The sequence below is a fragment of the Poecilia reticulata genome, chromosome 19 (assembly GCF_904066995.2).
Source record: "Poecilia reticulata chromosome 19, P_reticulata-male-v2, whole genome shotgun sequence".
Lineage (NCBI taxonomy): Eukaryota > Metazoa > Chordata > Actinopteri > Cyprinodontiformes > Poeciliidae > Poecilia > Poecilia reticulata.
This window is the reverse complement of record NC_088848.1, coordinates 24,793,901-24,808,891: the sequence shown is the minus strand read 5'-3', so window position 1 is coordinate 24,808,891 and position 14,991 is coordinate 24,793,901. Positions and strand designations below refer to the sequence as shown.

Here is a 14,991-nt window from a genome sequence, read left to right as displayed (position 1 = left end):
TCATCGGTGCGTATGGCCTGGCGGGTGGCAGTGCTGGGACCAGGCTGCCACCCGGCATAGGCTCGGCCTATAGCGTCGCTTGGCTGTGAGGGCCGCTTGAGGCTCGGCGGAGCTTTAATTTTTCTTACGTCACCGTCAATGCGGGCCGAACCGCTGCGTGCACCGCCACAACAGTGGTATCAAAACATTCAGCTTGATCCCGAGAACTGAGCTATTGCTTTTAGTGGGATTCTGAGTTAAAATGACGACATAAATGGAGAAAAACAAAAAAAATCGAGGCCGAGTGTCTCACAGAATCAGTAATCTTTCTCTCTGAAACACACACACAGCACAGTGGAGGTCCGACTCCAAAACTCTTTTTAACTTCCCCTCACAGGCACAAATATCGGCCTATTGATCTCAAAGTACACATGCCTGCTCCCGTAAAATGTTTTCAAAATGTTGCTAGAGTTTATGGTTTTTTGTCAGTATCCTTGAGACGTTGGGTGTCTCAAAAGTATAGAAACTCTGTCTCCAGCATCCTGTCTGACAGAGAGCCAGCCCAGGTGCAGATAATTAATTACCATAGCAACGGGTTCCAGACAGAGGCAGTGAGTAGTCTCACAAACAAGCACAGAGACAGGGCTCACAGTGCATTGTGGGAAGAATAAATATTTTCTGTGACTATTCATATTTTACTTGCATAAAATTATTATTTCTCTGAATTTTTTAGTGTGAATTATATCCTAAGTATGAAGGTTGAAAAATTTCAAGAGATAAACAATTACCCACCGTCTTTTTTTTTTTTCGGACCATGAGTAAGAAACACATGTGCAAAGCTTATAGTCGTCAGTCTCACTGAATTGCGTTGTGCGTGATGTTCTGCTCTTTTATTGTTGCAGTGAACCAGGTCAACCATTCCACTCTAGTGATGGTCCTGGCAAAAGCTTCAGTTATTACACTTAGTGATGAACATGTCAGCATGTCTGTATTGTACAGATGTACTCCTGGGAACTGTGCAATATATAGCTATAGTACTGGGTAAAAAGCAACGGGTGCACTTCTGCAGGCCCCATTTAAATTTCTTCAGGAATTTTAAAAGAAGTTTATTTTTTTTCCCATTATCGTTAATGCAGCTTGTACTGCTGTTGCACCCCCACAAAAGTGGTATCAAAACATTCAGCTTGATCCCGAGAAGGAAGCTATTACTTTTAGTGGGATTCAGAGCAGTGACGTGCGGTGAGGTTCATTGCTCGAGTCTGTTCTCTGCCGTTTCTTATCGCTCCTCTGCACACAAAACATGATACACACACACAGTTAGTGACAAAAAAAACTGTACATTATATACATAAGAGAAATTATGGAAAATCAGTCCATATATTAAATGTTTCTTAGCCATTTTATTGCCGGCGTACAGACAGGACGAACATTATATATTATTTTTCAATGATGACCGCACGTCACTGATTCAGAGTTCAAATAAATTGAGCAAAAAGAGCAAAAAAACGAGGCTGAGTGTCTGACAGAGATAGGAATCTTTCTCTCTGAAACACACACACAGCATTGTGGATTTCTGACTCCAATGCTCTTTTTAACTCACCGTCATGGGCACAAATAAAAAATTATTGGTCTCAAAGTCGGTCGTGACATAGATACACATGCCTGCTCCCATAAAATGTTTATGGCCCAACTCATTTCAGTCACTGACTTTGTAGTAATATTTCCAGCTCACTGAGGAATAGTTATTAAGGTGTTCCATCTCCCTCTTGTCAAAAATCAGAGCACAGCCAGGTCCGTGTCCTCACTCTGCTCAGGGACAGAGGCTTTGTGTCAGTAGGGTCTAAAATTGTTTAGTCAAAGCAGAGGACATTCCATCCTCTCTTAGCCGTTGGTTTCATTGTGTAACCTTTGTGACATTTGGAGATACTGTGGTTTTGTTGTTTCTCTGCCCTCTGACTTGTGTTGTAGTCTCTGTCACTAATAAATGACCTGTGCACTCAGACCCATCCCTCCCAGACTGCATTCCTGTCCAGTGTGGACCTCCACACTCACTGTTCCTACCAGCTGATGCTTCCGGAGGCACTGGCCATCGTTTGTGCTCCAAAACACAATGAGTATGTGTATGCTAACTCTTTGGACTTCCTTTCCTGAGACTTTTTAGCCTCCTCACTTACCCTAGTTGTGTATCTCAGTATGGGTGTGTTCAGACTCACTGGTGCGGGCATGTTGGAAGTTTCTGGATGCAGACAAAAAGGTTTCCATCCCCACTCCAAGGAACCTCCTCTGTTCACGGTGAGAGACTCTTCTTGTTCCCATCTTTATCTTGTTACATATGCTAAATATTTTTGTCCTATGTCTCAGTAATAGGAGCCTATGTTTCACGGGTTTCCAATTGCAGTCCTCCACAGCTACTACTAGCCTGCAACTTTTAGTTGAATTCTTGTTCCAGCATACTTCTTACCTGTCTCACCATTGGCCAGAATAGTAGGTCTTGAGGATTGTACTTGGGTACTTTAGTTTGTTAGTTCATTTTTCATAGATTTATTAGTGCAGAAAAATTACTCAGTTTTTTTTTCACAAAAAGTTACTCAAGTAAATGTACAACCCATATTTGAACATGAATATTAACAACGACGAGGATCGGTCTCCAAATCTGAGGCCATCATTTTGAGCTGGAAAAGGGTGCCCTCTCCAGGTTGGGGAACAGGTCATAGCCCAAGAGGAGGAGTTTAAGTTTCTTATCCTGTTGCAGTGAAGAGAGAGCAGAGTCAAATTGCCAAAGCTCTCAATTTAGCAACCAATCTATGTTCCTACCCTCATCTATAGGCATGAATTTGGGTCTTGACTGAAAGAATGAGATGGATACAAGTGAACAAAATGAGTTTTATCTGCAGGGTGTCTGAGCTCTCCCTTAGAAATAAGATTTCTCACCCCAGTTTCTAACCCTATCTCTGAGTGCAGTTGCTGGTGCTATCGGTTAGCCAGAGGGACTTAGGCCCTGTTTACATGACAACAATTTCTGGTGAAAACTGAAGTTTTGTTGTCTTTGCACTGCACATTTACACAAAAATAGTGAATGTTTTCTCTGACAACACCACAGTTTGGCTTCGGCGAAGTTGTCCCACTTTCTTCACTTTTTTGCAACTACCCACTCATCAGACACACAAACACACATACGTAGTGTGTGTTCCCCCAGATACTGAGGGAACAGTATCTGATGGGGAAATGCGAATCCACATAACAACGGCTTTCAGGTAGAACTTTTTTTTTTAACACATGCGCACTTAGTTCCAAAGCACCTAGCACCAACTAGTGGTGTGGTGATGGCATTACACCTTTTCAATGTGTACCGTTACTGTGTAAACAAAGATGAATGTCTTCATCTAAATGGGTTAATAGAAATTGAACTAAATTTCCATTCTCATTAGATCATTGTCATGTAAAAAGGGCCTTATGGTAGATCCACCGCTTCTCCATGCCAAGAGAAGACAGTTGAGATGGCTCGGGCACCTGTTAGGATGCCTCCTGAACTCCTCCTTGTTCAGGTGCTCCAGGCATGTCCCACCAAGAGGAAACCTAGAGAAGTCTTAGTCTCTCCAAGATACACTGGAGAGGCTAAGTTTCTTGGCTGGCCTGGGAACGCATTGGGATTCATCACAGGAGCTGGCCCAAGTGGTGGGGGAGAAAGAAGTCTGAGCCTCCCTACTTAGGCCGCAACATTTGTAAGCCGATCCTAGATAAGTGGAAGAAAATGGATGGATGAATTTATATCCGTGCACATTTTCAAATTCGTTTTAATCTAAGTAGATTTAATGGAGTTTGACTCACCTGCTGCCTTTCATAACTCTGGCCCCTCTGGTCTTCTCAGGTCTGTAAACACGTGATGGTCAGGGACTACAAGCTCAACCTGTTGGACCTCAGATGACAGAAGGAAAGCACTGCCCTTCTGTTTACCGCCATGCTTTTGTGCTAAAGAGGAAGCTGTAAACTCATTGCCTCAGCGTTTCTGTGAACTGCTCTCAGAGTGGCACATCTGTTTTTCTGCTTCTTGTATGTGATGCAGTAGACTGGGTTTTCTGTACATAAAAAAACATCAGAAGTCATCAGAAGATTGAGTGGCTTCACATTGACACATACAGTACAAATTATACTGCAACCCTATGAACTTTATATGAACATATATTTCCAGAATCTGTTGTGAAATGTTATTTGTTTTACTTGTGTTTTATACACAACAGACGGGATTTTTCCTATAGTGATGTTAGAAAAACACCAAAACTTTTTGAAAATACTGTTTTGTTTTTTACTCTTCAATTTTTGATCCTCTGAAAAGCTCAGTAACCTGCAACTGATCTGTTCAGATTTTGAGACACGAGAACAGTCAAATTCATAACTGAAGATCATAGTCAGCCTTTTGTGTTCATGGTTTTACCTAAAATTAACAGGCTAGCTGCAGTTGCATTAGACCCCATACAGCTCTGCCTGACAGGCTGCTGAGTCTATGCCTGAAAACGGTACTCAGGACTTTAACAATGCTGTACATGCTGCCGACTGTAGCTTTCCGAACGACTCAGCTGATCCAGTTAGTGTTCTGAAAGAATAAATAAAGTTCATTCTTGATGTGGCAAAGTCAAAATGAGGCCCTAATGTTTCAGTTTGTCACCATAGAAACATCAAGTCTGCTGGTCACTCTTATCATGATGGGTTCTAGTTTTCTAATCCACATGCAGAAACACCAGGCGGAGAACAGAAATCAGTTAAATGGTTTATTGTAAGAAACAGAACAATAAATCAGAACAGTGGGTCCTGGGATGACAGCAATCAGGATCAGACATTGGCATTTCATTCATTAGATTTCAACCACAAAACATTGATTCAATCATACAGTTTCAACGGCTAGAATTGGATGGTTGTTTGATGGTTGATCCACCATCAGTTTTCGACTTCAACCAAAAATCAACCATTCTGACTGTAATTCAACGTTGATTTAACATCGTGTGCTATCTGGGCAGTTTTTCTCCGAGAGAGGTGAGTAGACACTGTGAGATTACCAACCATTTAGCATAGTTATCATAGCTACAGACTACTGTTTGCCTCCATTTCACTAGCATTTAATGAATTAAGGAAAAATATTACCAACATATTCATATATTTAACTTGTCCCTTGTACCTTGTACCACTTAACAGAGGAGTCAGTCAGCTGCAGTTCACCCTCCTCTTGTTGTGCTTACGAGACATCCAGGTCGGGTTGATGTCTCTCCAAATCCCAAAGGCATTGTAGGAGGACACATCAATGATGTTGTGGAAGATGACCAGGGGCCAGCGGGCGGTCATTCTTCTGCAGCTATATGTTCCAATCACCTTGTCTAGGTTGTCCACACCTCCTTTGTTGCGGTTGTATTCCAGGATGATGATTGGCTTCCTGTCCTCACGATCACTAATGTCACCGTCTTTGTGCAGTGTGCTCAGAAGAACTACATTCTTGTTTTTCTTTGGGAGGTAGGAAACTAGAGTGGTGGTGGGCGTGAAGGCAAACTTTGAGGAGAAGACCTCTCTCTCCTTTGACACAAGCAGTGCAGGTGGGAGCTCAGGCTTGTTCTTTCGAACTGTACCAACCATGGTGATCTTCCTCTTCAGGAGCTGCTGTCCGAGTTCATAAGAGGTGAAGAAATTGTCACATGTCACATTGTGACCCCTCAGTCCCTCTGTCACATCAAGCACAACTCGCATCCCCTGGTTCTTCTCTGGGCATCCACTGGTTGACTTCCCAGTGTAGACTTGCATTTTCCAAGCATAGCTTGATTTGGCATTGCAAGCCACCCATGACTTGATCCCATATTTTGCTGGCTTGCTGGGCATATACTGCCGGAAAGGACAACGACCTTTGGACAAAAGACATTAGCATCAGTGATTAGTATCAGTGTCACAGAAAACAGTCAAAGAAATCAATAGTGAAAATCACTTTTATTACAAATATGAAAACAGATTACCTCTAAATGGAACCAGTTGCTCATCCACTGTTACATCAGGCCCTGGATTGTAGAGGTAGGGCAACCGCTCCACCCACTTGTCCCATACCTCTCTTATGGCTGCAAGTTTGTCTGTCACACGTCTTGCTGGTCTTGATTTACGGTCATCAAATCGTATCAGTCTTGAGTAGGTGTGAAAGAGTTTGAGTGGCATTGTGGCTCGGAAAATTGGCCTTCCACTCTCTGCATCCCATAGACTAGCTGCAGCCTCACCTCGGGACCTGTATACACCTGCTAGGATTAGCAGCCCTAAGTAGGCCTGCAGGTCAATCTCATCCATCTTTTTCCAGCTGTCTCCATATTTGCGAAAATCCTCCAGATTTGTCATCTCCAGGATTATCTTTTCTATTGCTGGTGTGATAAACAGGTAGAATGTAGAAACAATATCATGGGCATGAGAAACTGCATACCTTGTGGGTCCTGGGGTCATCTTTATAATGTTTTGTTCTGCATGCCTGCCGTGTTGGTCATATGCCGCTGAGGACCATGTTATTTTGCCATTTTTTGAAAGGAAAGTCTCACTTTCAGCTTCAGGGTTTTCTTCTTCTTCTGAAGATGATTCATCATGCTCTGGGTTGTATTCCTCTCCATCTTCTTCTTCGGATACATCCTCTGCTTCCTCTTCTGAATCAGAGTTATCTTGCTGGACATGTGAGAAAATCGCCTCTAAAGCCTCTTCAGTGTTATAACTCACACTCATGGCTTCAGCACAGACACAATTCGGGGTCCTGTTATGCAGGACCTTTATAACCTCTTGAAATAACAGGTGTTCTTCTGAAGTCTGCGAGAACACCACCTGATTTGCCTTGTTTACTTCTGCTACTGATTGATCTGAGACACAACTAAAACTTTGCTACATTTTGTGGTTTGTAAATAACTCTGTGACCTTGATTTCAACTCTATTTGCCTCATGGGTCATTTTGACCCGAAGACCATCTTTGAACCTTTTTTTGTACAGCTTACATGGAAATGTGAATAAAAACAACATTTAACTTTTTCTATTGTATGGGCCAATCTAGGAAAAGTCTTAAAATCTCAAGTTAAAAAAATAACATTTAGGGGATTTTTGGGGGGGTTTTAACACAGTGGCGGGTCATTTTGACCCGAGGACAACAGGAGGGTTAAGTTAAAACTAATAGAAAAAATTTAAGCAACCTACTTGGATACTGGATGTGGACTGTTGGATGTTAAATTCACGAGCAGTAAATATTGTGCTAATTATCAGTATTGAACCAACGAAAGCAAGGCAGATGCAAGCCTTTAAAATTGTGACGCTTTTTATGGGTCAAATAGACTCAAAATATTGTAACAGCAGCTGCGCGAGAGGGGGTGGGGGGACATATTTTTTGTCAAGGGGGCCCACAATTCCTGGCGGCACCCCTGGCGGTGAGTACAGGATATTTGGAAAACTAAAATAACATCTTTAAATTTTAATTTTAAGTACAATGTGAGTGATAATGTAATTTTGGATATTTTAGTTTGGAACAACTTACAAGTTTGTGCTGACTTTCTGTAGAATTAAGTCAAAAAGAATTTAATTATTAATTAGAAAAAATAAATGATTTGAGAAAGAGTTAAATTTGTCATGTTAAACACACCTATTGAATTTGGTTGAAAAAAAATCTTAATGAATTGAGTTGGATGAACATAATAAATTGATTTGGACAAACTTAATAAAGTAAGCTGAATTACTTGTTACCAACTGACGCAATTAAGTTGGTTCTGTTAGTATCTGGGTCCTTTTGGGTTTTGGTCTTTTCTTCTTGTTCCGTCGTTCCTAACATCGACCACCAGATGGAGCCATGGAGATGAGCTCGGGAGGACTGGAGTGCTGACGTCACTTTCACACCGGTGACCAATCAGCTCCTCAGCAGGGCGTTAAGAGATGCCAACTGCCAGCACACCGACTAGTGTTAGCCAGTAATGGTAGCTCTGAGCCCTCCTGTGTATTTTTGTGTGCTTTCCCTTGAATACTTGAAGTAAAGTTTCCTTGTTTGGATCCTTTTCAGATGATCCCGTGACTCCAAGTTCCCTTGTGACGCTATGGATCTATACCCATTGGTGCCCAAGTCCATACTCACCTGCCTCCGTTGAAAGACTTCTTCAGTACCTGTGTGCTCTGGCTAGCAGTCCGCTTGCTCCTTGTGACGCCTTCAAGTCCGACGTACCTTTCTGCCCTCCACCGCATGGACGACTCCCTTCTCCAGTCCTCTCTCTGAGCAACCCCTACCTGGACTCTGTGTCCGGTGAGACTCAAAAGACCCAGACCATCAGCAGTGGTGGAGAAAGTACTCAAAAAATGTACTCAAGTAAAAGTACAAATGCACAGATAAAAAATTACTCAAATAAAAGTACCGCATTGGATCAGTCCACTTTCTATAAGTGCAGGGGCCTGCTTGGAGCGCTTCAACATGACGCTGTTAGCAGAGGTCAGTGGAAGACACGAACATAGTGGCAGTTACTATGATGCTAAGAAAAGTTATAAAACCAGGTTTTCAATAAATAAATAAAAAATAGAGGGAGAGAGAGAAAAAGGCAAGAGTGTCAATTTATAGCTCAGTTTTTCTCCAAGAGAGGTTAGTAGACTGTATGAGATTATCAACCATTCAGCATAGTTAGTTTAGCTACAGACTACTGATTACCTCCATTTCACTAGTATTTAATGAATTAAGGAATTAAATTACCAGCAGCTCTAACCCACGTCCCTCCTGACCTGCCCTCTCCTAAGTGAAATTAAAGCTGCAGTATGTAACTGTTATATAAAAATATTTTTTTCCACATATTTGTTAAAACTGTCATTATTTTGTGTCATTATGGTATGAGAGGTAATCTGTGGAAAAATTATTTCCTCTGCTTTCTCCCAGTGCTCTCTAAAAACAACCAGTCAGTGGCAGGCAGTGGTGGAGAAAGTACTCAAAGAATTTACTTAAGTAGAAGTACAAATACACAGACAAAAATGTACTCAAGTAAAACTACCACATTAACATTAGTACTTATGTAAAAGTAAAAAAAATACCAGCTTTTAAAAATACTTAAGTATTAAAAGTAAAAGTACTTGCTGAATGCATTACCTAATCCCTAATACAATATCATTAAGGGAACAGATTGTATTTCATTTAAATACATTAGAAATGGCAGAAGTGGCAGATAAACGATTTTTCTGTAACAATAAATTGTTTCTCCACCATTAGCACATTTAGCAGTGAGTGAATGAGGTTGATTGACAGTGCCAAGAGCTTCCTACTGGTTCTGATTGGTTGCTTTGGTCAGAACGGTGCATTACTTTAGCCAGTAACAGTAGTTCAGGAAGGAGGTGGAGGAGATTATGAGACAGATGATCTGTGAAAACAATCAAACTGTCACGACATGATGACAGCTTTAACAAATATGAAGATAACATTTTTTATTAAAGTTATATCCTGCAGCTTGAATAAAATGCAACTACATAGCATTTTTGAGAAGTCTGGATTGCTTCATGTATATTTTGCATGTTGCCTATGACTGTTGCTCATGGGGAGACATTTCAGTAATCTAAAACTAATAGAACAAAATTAAGCAACCTACTTGCATACTGTATGCAGACTATGCATACTGAATTTTACTCTTGCATGTAAAATTCATGAGCAGTAAATATTGTACTAGTTATCAGTATTGGACCAAAGAAAGTAAGGCAGTTACAAGCTTTTGAAATTGTGACACTTTTGATGGTCAGATAGACTCAAGAAATTGTAATAGCAGCTGCGTGAGGGGGGGCCCAATTTAATTTTTTGTCAGGGTGTCCAAGATTCCTGGCAGCGCCCCTGAATATAGTATATGAATAACTTTAGTTCAAACAAATAGAAATAAAATATATCTAAATTAAAACATAATTCTCATACATATTTAAATATAGAGCCGGTATTCCGACTTAGCAGAGAAAGACAACACCTGCACTGAATGCATGTCAGATGGGGCCTTTTCTGTCAGCTGACAATAGCTGCCACTAGGTACCACTACAACTGACACTAGGTGGCCACGGTATGCCAGTGCTGACAAGCTCCTGTCAGTTCCGGATTATAATTATTATCATACAGTTACCTTAATATTATGCTATTGATTATTAAACAACCGGGTAAGTTCACTAATATTGACTTATTAGTTAATATTAGTGACGGAGGCAACATGAGATATTGACAATTCCAGCGTGACATTATGTTCAGCATGGTTCCATGAAAGTGCACAGGATGTCATAAGTTCCCAAGAAAGTAATAGACCAGACAGCCACGATAACTTTCAGAGTTTTTAAGATAAGGCAAAGTTTTTGGAAAACATGTTATCAAAATTTTCCAAAAATGCCTGTTAACAATAACTCTTTAAAACTGGTTAATAAATTTAATATCTGCTATTTTTCATTAATTGTGAAGTTTATTCCAGATTTGTGCTGCATAAGTGAAGGTTGCTTCTCCGTGTTTGTTTCTGGTCCTGGACATTGTCTTTAAAATTTTCTTATTAAAACATAAGGGGGCCTTCAGCTAATTGTATGTATTTACATACAATTAGCCATTGTATGTAAAGATGACACAATGAATAAAATCTGAACTACAAAATGCATTTCAATAACATTTTCAAGGCAGCAGGAGGACTTTCACTTTCAAATTAAACCACCTTCAAATTTTTTACACTGAAGTCAAAACAGAAAGTATGTACACCTCAAAAACTTTGACAATGTGTGAATCCTAAGCAGCATTAAGAACAAGGGTTATTCTGTCCTCACACAGGCGTACTGGACTGAGTTAGACAGATAGCAAACAAAAAACTCCAAAAGTCGAACTGAAGAACATCTGACCTTTAATCTTTTTTGTAAAACTGAAAAATAAATATAAAGAGACATATATGAACAGCTTGCACTTCAAGTACACACATTAATACATGAAAGAGAATTTTAGCACGTAGTGCCACGAAGGCTGTGCATGTTTAACAAAGCTAAAGACGACACAACTTGAATACCAGACAAATTTATGTCAAACAACATTTGAGCACAATAACACTACTTACGGACAAAGATACGCAGGGCTTGAAAAAAGATTGACAATGTCGCTCCTTGCAGGCCGAAAACGCTAGACAGAGTGAATTTTAACGGAAACAAAACCTTTAATCCTGTCACAGGGGGGTTGTAAAATAACAGAAAATAAGATGCCAAGAAATCTTAGTGTTACAATACAAGGGTGTTACATATTTTTGAAATAAAAATTACTTTGGGTTATACTTAAGATGTAAATGCTTTTTTAAATGAAAATTGTGCTGTTTACATATTTTCTTTGGTAGATATGTTTCAACATTTTTTAAAGTTTATGTCACAAAGTATATGCATAGTAATTGATTTGTCAATATTTATTAGCCATGGATGTAAATACTTAAAACAGCAATAACATATCATTTAAGTTTTCAATAGCCAAGAACTAAAATCTTTGTGTATTATAAAATCCCTCTCTGAAATCATTTGAAGTCTTCTGTAAAATCCATGTTTAGTCAATGTGTGAATTTACTACATCAGGATCAAATAACATATTATTTCAATCTGGAGAGACTCAAACAGAGAAAGAAAGCGATTTTAATGAGAGTTTAATGACAAAATGAACATGAAAATAAACAAAGTCTTTGGCGTTCAGGCCCTGGCCGGGGACGTCAAGCTGGACTTCGATAAGCTCGATGAACATTCCTGATGCAGCATAGGAATGTAGACCCCCACAGCGGGGCTGAGGCCGGGGCCGAAGCCCGGGTAGGAGAGGTACTAATACGGGGTTTTGAGATGGAACTTGGGGATCGGAGGAGGCGAAAATATGCAGGTGGTGACTAGGGACTTGATAAGGAGTGCAATGAATAGGGGCCAAAGAGGATGCCCCAAAGCGATGGGATTGGCTGCTGGGAGATGTAGGCCAGCAAGGGTTGCTGTGAGGCACCGAAAGAGGGGATGCTGGTAGGGTTGCTCCCAAGGGAGCAGGGAAAGAAAAACTAAGACTAAATAAACATGATAAACTAGAAAGAGAAAAAGACAGGAGGGGAACTAAGAAAGAACCACACAGAAGCAAGGCTGATCAAACTATAAAAAGAACTAAGAAACACAGAACTCTAGTTCTGTGTTTCTTAGTTCTTTTTATAGTAGAAGGACTAAACAAAGAAATAACCCAACTAGAATCACTAAAGAACGATAGACATAAACTCAGACATAAAAGAAAAACAGCCTGGAAAAACAAGATTACTAGAAACACTACGACAGACTGAAAAAAAGAAACACAAGAATGAGAAAGATTTAACAAGAAATCAGTAGCAACAAACAATCAAGAAGAGTAAAACAAAAAGGTGAACATAACTGATTAATAAAAAGAGGAACAGCAAAAGCATAGAACACAAAACCAAACCCAAAAACCCAGAGTCTTGACAACAACTGATTAATACAATGAGTGTTTTTCCAACAGGTCACCAAAGAGGAGAAATATTAAAGTTTTACCTTATAAGAAGATGTACCTCATACAGAATATGTATTTTTGTGTGGTACCGAATGACTAATAATAGATCAAGTACACCAAGAACGAAGATTATTTTAGGATACTTTATAGGATCACCAGTTACTATGCCTCATCTGCCCCACACGTGCACCCACCCCTCAAATCCATATCCACCATATATCTCATGAAAGGATCCCAGATGTTTTGAAATTGTGACAGTTTTCTTTTTATAATGTAAGTAATCTTTTCCATTATGGATACTTCCTTAATCCAGTTAATAAATTTTGGTGAAAATATGACTTAGAAAAATAAACACAGACAATTTTTTATTCTATTACAGGCTAAATAAATCAAATAATTACTGTTATTTTTTCACAGTGTAACTTTATAAACAGTTCCCCATAATTCAGCTCTTTATTGGCTGTTGAATAACAAAGACTAAGTGATCGGTTTATTGCTAATGACTATTAATTAATAAAGAAATCTGCAAAATTACATTGATTCATTATTTACTGCGCAACACTTGTCCAAAATAAATACAAAGATTTACCATGAAACAGTGATAAGTTTTATTTCAAAGTTTATCACAAATATGATGATTTTTGCTGTTGTTGAGAAAATTACAATACAATACAGATAGATTCCTCTGTAGTTCTGTGTGAAGTCTTTTAAGTTGCATGTCGGAAATTAAAATAGGAAATCAGAGCAATAGCTGCAGGGTCTATAACTAGAGATCATGAACCTCTCAGTTTCACTTCAGTGTTTTCAAACTTAGCAAATCCACAACCAGGATATGTTACATTTTGTGTTAATGGATCACTCTGATTATAAAGAAGAACTGATTATAAAGCAGTTCTGCTTTATAATCGAAAGCTGAGGACAAATTTGGAAATTATTAAATTTCCAAAGTTTGAATAAGTGTGTGTCAGGTTCTGTCTGGGTCAAAAAGCTGGTCAGAACCAGCAGACAGGTCAAACAGAACCTCAATACAAGAAGTTCAGTTTGGACTTTAATGATACCTAGACGGAGCAAGGAGCTAGAGAATGAATGAATGAATGAATGAATGAATGAATGAATGAATGAATGAATGAATGAATGAATGGGTTTTGTGTAACTGATCATTTTCCAGAAAACTAAACTCTGCTTGTTGTTCTGTGGTTCTAGAGCCATGATCCTAGTCCCACTTCAGAGATCAAAGAACATATGGCAGCTATGTGTTGGAAGAACTGTAGACATGAGTTAAAACTTATCTGGACTCAAATTGAGATAATCTACTACTGTTTTTTTTCTGTCTATTCATGTGCACCCAAAAGTCTATTCATTCCCCTCCAAAAACAACATTAAAAACACATTCCTGATTAAACCTGGCTGCTGGACCTTCAATCCACACGTCTTTGGTGGTCCCCAAAAGGAATGACGTGTGCTTTGCATCACTAGCGATGTCCCTGCAGCAGCTTCAAAATGGAGGGAAACATAACTTGAGGTGCATCCAGCCCCCAGATGAAATCCAGATGTTCCCAGTGTTCGATGTGCTGATGGTAGACCAGGTTGGGCACCTGCAGTGAGATAAAGTTTTACTCATCTCTGCCAGGTACCTGCAGGAGAAGGTCATTTAAAATTAGAGAAAAGCTTGAAGAAGACCGTATCCATTCGGCCCAACTAACTGATTTGTTTACCATTCTTAAATGGTAAACAAATCTATGACTTTAAATCAGTCTTTCTCAAGCTACATAGTCCTAGGGAACCCATTATAACTGCTTGCAGTTCTAGTTATTATAAGCTTATGTTATTTTATTGTATGATGCTAATGTGTTTCACATAACTTAAGCAGTCCAAAAACTTGACTGTCAGGTTGATTGATCTATCTAAATTCTCCTTTGGTGTGAGTCTGTGCATGATTGTTTGTCCTGTCTGTCTCTGTGTTGCCCTGTGATGGACTGGCGACCTGTCCAGGGTGACCCCGCCTCTCGCCTGTTGACAGCTGGAGATAGGCACCAGCACCCCTCCCGAACCCGATGGGATAAGAGTGTAAGAAAACTGATGGATGGATGGATGGGTTTTGTGCATATAATGTTACAGGCTCCGGGGGTCTCATATATAAAACATTGCGTAGGATTTATACTAAAAGTGTATGTGGACCCAAAAGATGAAAATAGTGCATGCCAAAAAAATCTCAACTTATAAAACCATACGAACAAAAACAGCTTTCCTTTTATAAATCACAAATGCATGCCAGTGTTTGTGTATATCGTTCCACCACATGTTCTGTACTCTACATGCCTACATTGAACGATAAATGGTCAATTCAAAGTATCTTGTGAATGTTAGGATTCATTTAAATGAGCCAGCTGATCATTGTTATTTTATTGTCGACAATGGCATCCACAGAGAAGAAAGTAAAACAATTTGTACTGGTGAGTGAGGTGGAGAGTCAAAAAATATCCTTTTGGTAGCCACAGTAGTGGCTTTATGAGTAGTGTCACATTGCATGTGTTAGT

At 39.6% G+C, this 14,991-nt stretch overlaps 2 protein-coding genes across 9 annotated transcripts in view; one reads left to right on the top strand and one right to left on the bottom strand.

The window, feature by feature from the left end:
- The window catches only part of stambpl1 (STAM binding protein-like 1), a 58,090-nt gene extending 46,838 nt beyond the window's left edge, over positions 1 to 11,252 (top strand). For 4 of the 5 annotated variants that reach the window (XM_008438092.3, XM_017310856.2, XM_008438095.3 and 1 more), the window contains 3 exons: positions 1,981 to 2,093; positions 2,172 to 2,271; positions 3,848 to 4,615. In XM_008438092.3, the coding sequence (XP_008436314.1) occupies positions 1,981 to 2,093; positions 2,172 to 2,271; positions 3,848 to 3,904 (270 nt within the window). In that variant the 3' untranslated portion in view covers positions 3,905 to 4,615. Of the gene's footprint in view, positions 1 to 1,980; positions 2,094 to 2,171; positions 2,272 to 3,847; positions 4,616 to 8,017 lie in introns of those variants that run through there. The other variant, XM_008438094.3, reaches the window with a different exon arrangement.
- lipf (lipase, gastric) overlaps positions 10,819 to 14,991 on the bottom strand; it is a 56,803-nt gene continuing 52,630 nt past the window's right edge. For all 4 annotated transcript variants that reach the window (XM_008438087.3, XM_008438085.3, XM_081600393.1 and 1 more), the window contains one exon: positions 10,819 to 14,049. In XM_008438087.3, coding sequence (XP_008436309.1) covers positions 13,927 to 14,049 — 123 coding nt within the window. In that variant the 3' untranslated portion in view covers positions 10,819 to 13,926. The remainder of the gene's footprint in view (positions 14,050 to 14,991) is intronic.